The 7730-nt window shown below is 42.3% G+C and overlaps 1 protein-coding gene across 1 annotated transcript in view; it reads right to left on the bottom strand.

Moving 5' to 3' along the window:
* The window catches only part of DDX58 (DEAD (Asp-Glu-Ala-Asp) box polypeptide 58), a 161187-nt gene that overhangs the window by 6007 nt on the left and 147450 nt on the right, over positions 1–7730 (bottom strand). The window contains 5 exon segments of the mRNA XM_009328979.1: positions 1932–2083; positions 3897–4067; positions 4782–4873; positions 6175–6322; positions 7171–7306. Of these exon segments, the coding sequence (XP_009327254.1) occupies positions 1932–2083; positions 3897–4067; positions 4782–4873; positions 6175–6322; positions 7171–7306 (699 nt within the window).

Here is a 7730-nt window from a genome sequence, read left to right as displayed (position 1 = left end):
ACCCCACCGCCTCTCCTTCCTCGCCTGTCCCTTCTGAAGAGTCTGTAGCCATCCATTGCAGCACTCCAGTTGTGCGAGTCATCCCACCATGTTTCCATGACTGCAACTTTATCATAGTTCTCCAGCTGCACAACGGCTTCCAACTCCCTGTGTTTGTTGCCCATGCTGTGTGCATTGGTGTAGATGCACTTCAGTTGGGCTATTGATCCCGCCACCTTTTTGGGGGGAGAAGCCCTAATTCCTATGTGACTGTTCTCAGGCGCTCCTGTGGTTTCTAACACATCAATAACCCTTGTGTCTTTGCTGTCACATGGATCTCCATCCCCTACCTCCACTAAGGTGGCAAACAGAAGGACCTCGCTAGCACACCATCCCTCAAACATTGGCGTGTCGCCCCCAGGCTTAGCTCTAGCGAGCCTGGTTTTATGCCTTTCCCCCTTCAAATCTAGTTTAAAGCTCTTTCAATGAGCCCTGCTAACTCCTGTGCAAAGATCCTTTTCCCCTTTGGGCCAGGTGTACCTTGTCTGTCACCAGCAAGCCTGGTGTCGTGTAGACTGACCCATGATCAAAAACCTGAAAATCTTGCCAGTGACACCATGCGTGGAGCCAGGTGTTGATCTGCCGGCTCTGCCTGTTTCTTCCCTCATCATTCCCTGCAACTGGAAGGATAGAGGAGAACAATACTTGTGCTCTTGCTCCCTTAACCAGTCATGCCAAAGCCCTGAAGTCTCTCTTGATTGCCCTTGGACTTCTTAGTGCGACTTCATCGCTGCCTACCTGAGAAATCAATAATGGATAATAATCTGAGGGCCGTACCAAGGTAGGAAGATTTCTCTTCACATCTTTAACCTGGGCTCCAGGGAGGCAGCAGACTTCCCTAGGAAGTGAGTCCGGTCGGCATACTGGGCCTTCTGTTCTCTTCAGAAGGGAGTCTCCTATGGCAATGACCCGTCTTTTTTTCTTTATAGAAGAAGTTTTGACGCAGAGTGTAGGCCGACTTAACTTTGGTGACACCTCCAAGCTAGATGAACTATCGTCCTTGTCATTGTTTGGTTCTACCGGCAGAGCCTCATACCTATTATGCAAGGGCACCTGGGAAGGTGGAGTGGTCACAGAACAGACGTGCCTGCTGTGCTGGGCCGGAACCTGCCTGACCAAAAGTCCATCATTGGCTTAGCCTGACACACCTCTTGCATGTCACCTCCAGCACCAGAAGTTCTTGACACTTCTTTCTACCCTCATGAAGTTTTCTGATCTGGTAAGTGTGCAGCACGCAGCAGGGTTAATATAAAGCACTGAAGGTGTGCTGAGGTGTTCTACTAGGCTTGTTGATCTGCCAGACATTGCTTGAAGCAAAGATGAACAGTACTGTAGGCAGTACAAAAGAAGTCACCAGCAGAAGAGCATGTACAAACCCAAATGTCATCCTGATAGTGTCCCAGGCAATGGTTTCTTGAAATCTCCCAGAAACCACTGCTGTGAAATCAACAATCACTTGGTATGACAACAAATAACTTTTGAAAAGCACTTGTACTGGCCTGCAGCAAAGGTAGAGTGCTTCTGAACATGAATATGGATGGACTATTACCACCATTTGCATAGTTTCCCATCTCCCTGTCCACTATCCCAAGTAGACACAGCAATCTTTTTCTTCCAGTGGACAGAATACTTTATATTTTATGTCTAAGCCAAGAAGTTTATATAAATTCTATCTCAACTTCTAAGTTTTTTACAGTTACAGTACAGATGACATTCTGCAAGCTAGCGGTACGCACTATCCCTTCTCTGCTGATCGAGGCTTAGTCTGAAACCAAATACAGTGAGCACTTTCCTCAGGTTATCACTTGGTCCTAGATAGAGACCTAGTAGATGGAGGCTGATATAGATTATGCCTGTAGATTTGAGTATGAAAATTCCACAGAAGTACAAACCTTTCTTGCAAATGTTGTTTCAGCCTAATTCTGTAGCTTTTCAATAGCTTCATTCATCATTTCTTCCTTGTAACAGTTGTGTTTCTCATTCTCAACCACTCCTGTTTTGCTTGTCACAAGGATGCACTTGCTGCCTCTTGCCCTTCCGTGACCTATACAGCAACACATTTATCCTCTTTAGTTACTCTTAACAAGATGTGCAAAAGCAGCAGCTATGCCATAAAAGACCATTAAGGATTTTCTGTGTGGCTGCTTCTGTTTCCCATGTTCAGATTCAGATAATGCTGCTTCTAAAAAGTGTTCTCTCAGCTCTTTCTTCTTTGATCACAAACCAGAACAAGATCACCCCTTCCAGGTATCCTCATGGATATCCCCCAGCCAGTGCTGTATTGCCTACTTCTGTGGCCTGCCTCAGTTAAGCTCTGGCATGCTTGACACTTCAGTTATTGTACAGCATCTTGCTGCTTCCTGTAGAAACAAAAGCTAGAGGAAGAAAGTTCATCTTAGTCTTACTTACTAGTTTTCTGCCTTGCTAATTGGTGTCTATTTAAAAAAAAAATCTATCACAAAAAACCTAGGGAACTGGAAATACAGTGCTGGCAAGAAAAGAGACAAGAGCAAGTGCCATCCCCTCCACTTGTCTATGCCTACTGCCTGCCTGGTTTTCGCTGCTGTGACACAGGTGAAGTAAGAACTACAGGGATCTCATACCAGTTTAGAAGTATTCCAGTTAGAAAAAATGTTCACATTTGCTTTTCATAGAATCATAGAATCATTAAGGTTGGAAAAGACCTTTAAGATCATCAAGTCCAAATGTTAACCTAGCACTGCCAAGTCTACCCCTAAACCACGTCCCTAAGCACCACCTCTACACGTCTTTTAAATACCTCCAGGGATGGTGACTCAGCCACTTCCCTGGGCAGCCTGTTCCAATGTTTAACCACTCTTTCAGGAAAGAAATCTTTCCTCACGTCCAATCTAAACCTTCCCTGGTGCAACTTGAGGCCATTTGAGCTCCCATTCCCCCAAAATCATAATTTTATGTGGTTTAAAACTGACACAACCTATTTTCTTTACATCTTTAATGATTTGTTAAGAGTAAACACTATCCTTTCACCCATAAACGTGAATTCTGGACCAATTATTTCATTATAAGACAAAAATAAGAAAATCACAGGACACAAACCCTGAAAGTAGAGGACTAAGTATGATGGAGATCACTTCCCATCAAATTATGAAATTAACTACTTGGGTGATATGATAAAATACTGCAGATGCACCCTTGAAAGACGTAGGCAGTTTTATGACATTTAGGAATGTTAAACAAAAAACAGTATTTAATGTGGCTCTTCATTCCCATCTACTGGCCGTATTGTAAAATCACCAAGATTCAAGACCCAAGTCTTGACAGACTTCTTTAAACAAGCCAAGACAGAAAAAGGGTTTTTTTTTTTTTTTTTTTTTTTTTTTGTCTTGGATGTTAGAGGTCTGCACATGCAAAGGCCTTGGGTACCTGTGAGTAGCTGGGTTGGGAATAAGCCACTGGGCAGGGGAAGGTCTTCAGAAGCCAAGGCAATACATGAAATTCCATTGCAGCAGTCCTTTGTAAATTATCACAGTCAGAATGATTTGCCCTATTTCTGACTACAGCTCTTCTAGCCATACTTTTGCTTATATCTATAAATATTCACTTGAGGGATCAGTCCTCAACAGTTCAATAACTTTCTGCAGCATGGCTAATTTGCATGGCAAAAGAAAAGACACACAACATCAAGGACTCAGTTCTGTGAACAAATTTGTCATGTCCGGTGCCATCATTCATCTGACTTCACTCAGGGGCACCCAGGAACAACAGCAAGACATGCACATATTACTATAGTATTTCCAAAGTGCCACTCACTAGCACTTTATGTCCATTTCTAGGACAAAACAGGTTTCTGAAGTAATAGCTCTGAAATTCCATACCTCTGACTTGGATCATTTTGGTGACATTATGGAAGTATTCATAGAGCACAACAAGGTTGCACTCAGAAATATCAATGCCTTCATCACCAACAGATGTAGCAATTAGCAGTCTGCTGTCTTTGTCGGTTTTGAATGCATCCAGTACACCCTTCTGCATTGGGAGGGTCATACCTACAGTACCAAGAAACTGTGTCAGGAAAAAACACTGAAGACTTCCTTGAGCAGGTTACCTGCATTTGCTCTTACTTAAGTGATTAGAAATGAGCATGTCCTTTTGATCTAGAAAAGTACTTTAAGTTCACATATCCAGCTGGCTGCATGATATACCCACTGAGCAGAAATTCCTGGTGATGTGCCACAAGAATTGTCATCCTGGGAAACACCATTCCAGATGCAACACCTAGCTGATCTTTATTAGAGAGACCCATATAGCTTAGTTATTTTAAGCCCAAGCAAACTCCTAAGCCATTCATAATTCATTTTGGCTGTAGCTTCCATTCTACCTTAAAATGTCTTTGTGCCACCAAATGCAAAATAAGAGAGGGATTTGTAAAAGGAACAGGGAAAATACTACTAGAAGTAATCACAAGAAGCCATGATAGCAGACAGTTTCTAAACTTCTTTTGAACTAGCAAAAGAATTCTGCAGCAAAGGGTCACTGACAGTGTTACTGCTGCTTTAAGCAAAGATTCTGGACAGAAAAAGCAAGCATCTCCTTAGGATTGATTAAAGGTCTTCTAGATATGGAAGGAAGCATAGCGCAAACTTGCATGGCCTTCCCCTGTTTAAGAGCACAGAAGAGGAACACAGGAAGAGTAGAACAATTTTAGCAGCGTAGCCACCATAGGTCTAGCAACTGGTATTCCTCAGTGCAAACCTGCGTACCTGTTTTTTGATCTCTTCTTCCACAACCCATCAACACAACTGGCTTTATGTAGCTAAGTAGAGGGCTTGCTTCTATCCACCTCTTCAAAGCCTGGAAAGCAAATCAGGGAATTATAACCCTGTCCAGATGAAATGCTAGTTTGGGATAGATAGATGGATCCTATCCATGCTTGCCTAGACAATTAATACTTCCAAGAACCTAAAGCAGAAAAGAAGGTGGAACTTGTGCGTCAGGAGGGAACATCTATTAAGAGGTGAGAAAGCAAGTCACAGCCATGATGCCAGATCCAACCATGCCACAACTGATTTCCACTTTTCCCACCCCTGCAACTTAAAGGCTGGCTAAAGAACAAGCAGCCTTTCACTGCTAAAAAGTATGTCTTTTTCTTTTATAGACCAACAGATCACTGAATACTACACCTCTGGGATCCAAAGGAAACGAGTTGCTATTTACAAACTGCACTTTCTCACTGCACAGTGAAAGTAGCACCTTCAACCTGCTCTTACATAAGAACAAAATTCAGTCAAGCTACACTAGGCTTTTACATCTATAATGGAAAATTGCCAGCAGATGCTTGGTGGTGTTAGTTTGGACTTTAGCCTGCCTTTAGTTTGGACTTTAGCCTGCCTTTAACTTTTTTCTGGTTTGCAATTCATCCAGCGTGTCTATATCCAAGGATAAAATGGGGGTTGGGACTCTCAGCTGATAAATCTGTTTACAGTAGCCAGAGACTATGATACTTTGCAGTAAATGTTTAAGAGCTACTGAAGCTAATGATTAGCAGCACACTTACTTCAAGCATGAACTTCTTCTGGGAACAAGGTATTGGAAGAGAGGAAACCAGCCTAGACCCCTGATCCTAGGCAAGTGTGAAAAAGACCAGTGCATCAGAAGGGTCCAGAGAACATCTGCTCCACAAAGCCTTTCCTTTTTCTTGATGAAGAACACATACTAGGGCACAGACCTCCTTTGGGCCCATAGGACTCCTCTGGGAAATGTATAAATACCTCCTGATGTGCAGTCAGTAATAGAGCAGAGCTGCTGGTTTACAACACTGCCACATTAAAGCCAAAAACCTTGTAACACATCTTGTTAAAACTGAATTCAGACCTCAAGTAAAATTCTGATGGCTTAATGATCAACTATGACATATAGCAAGAAGAAGTGATGAAGGACACCACCCCTGTACTGTAGTTTTTAGAAAAAGAAAAAAACTCTCATCCTGTCTCAGAGCGCCAGTGCTTAGGAAGACATAGAAAGATAAATATTTTCTTAGGAAGATCAAATACATGCATATTTTTCTATTTCCAGATCAAAATGGGAATGGTAATAGATGAGGCATTATATTTTCTCACTTCTCATTTTAGGAGCTTTGAAAAGAAACGTCTTATAGCTACTAAGGCTCTTGTCTCAGCGAAGAGAAGAGTGCGAGTCTGTAGGTTATAGCGGAGTGCTTCATCCAGGATGCAAGCAAGCTCTTCCACCTTGGGATTCTCATTTGACTCATCTTTTGAAAGGGCAGTCAGTTCTGGCTTTTTCTCTCAAAGAAAATGGCGGTATCTTGAATAATTTACCTTCTTTAATGCAGAAAACAGAATTCTCACCCAAACCGACTTTCAAATGCCACCCACATTCTCTTTAGCATGTATTTTTATTTTCTATATCATTCTTACAGACGCAAGCAAAGCAAGCTATTGGTTAAATGCAACAAAATCCCCAGAAAAAGAATTTCTGAGTGTCTCACATTCTGGAGCAAACTGACAGGAGAATCTCTGTGACGTACTGTGAACCAAAAGACAGCAACAAAACAAACTCCATTCTAGCAAAGACTGGTGCTATTTCTTCTGAGGAAACAACTGACACTAGATCACAGGCTGGTTTACAGCACACTGCTACTAAATCAGAAATTAGAGAACACTGCAACCTCTAACTTTTAATTAGAAGGGTAAAAGGGCCACCTACTTCTTCCCAAAATTTTGGGATTTGTCAGGGAGCATTGGGCAGGAGGAGGCTAGGCAGTGCACTGAGCAGTGTATGTTGCCTTATCTAATGCTACCGGCATCCATGATTGTAGACCATCAGCCTACTTCTGGGGCACACCCTTAAGGACACCACTGCCTTATCTCCAAGTCAGGCATGTAAGAACCTACTACAGCATCTAGCTACAATTACTACTACTGCCTAGGCTCCTGCACTAGAAGCTTGAAGTCCCAGAAAGTAAGTTCCCCCCTGCCTACCCTAACGCTATATTTGCACCCACATGGACACTAGATCTGAAAAGTGAAGTTTCTGGAAAAACAGTTGCACTTACTCTGAAGAAAACACTTGGATCATCCTACAATAAGCCCTCTTCTCCCCTGTAACTGTCACAGCTGCTGTGTGAAATACCTTGAAATTTGGCTGTCAGTTGCTTCTCTAACTCTGTATGTGGTCCATTTTTGACATTTGTGAAAAAATCAGTTAGGTAGGCTAAAGCATCTTCGATGCGGGCATCTTCACTGATGATGAGAGCATCGTTGAATTTCTGCTCAGAAAGAGAGACATACACATTTAAGCCTCATTTTCCATGGGACAGGGGATGAACACAGATTTTATTTAGCCAGATTGAGTATTTGTCGTGGTTTAACCTCAGTTGGCAACTGAGCACCACACAGCTGCTCACTCGCTCCCTCCCCTGGTGGGATGGGGGGGAGAATTAGAAGAGTAGAAGTGAGAAAAACTCGTGGGTTGAGATAAAAACAAGATAAAAACAGTTTAATAATTGAAATAAAATAATAATAATAATAATAATAATAATAATAATAATAATAACAACAACAACAATAGAATCATAGAATCATTAAGGTTGCAAAAGACCTCTAAGATCATTGAGTCCAACCGTCAACCCAACACCACCATGCCCACTAAACCATGTCCCTAAGCGCCTCATCTACCCGTCTTTTAAATAC

This window comes from Pygoscelis adeliae, unplaced genomic scaffold, assembly GCF_000699105.1.
Source record: "Pygoscelis adeliae isolate BGI_AS28 unplaced genomic scaffold, ASM69910v1 Scaffold127, whole genome shotgun sequence".
Taxonomy (NCBI): domain Eukaryota; kingdom Metazoa; phylum Chordata; class Aves; order Sphenisciformes; family Spheniscidae; genus Pygoscelis; species Pygoscelis adeliae.
Note: the sequence above shows the minus strand (reverse complement) of the source record. Positions and strands in the feature narration are given on the sequence as shown.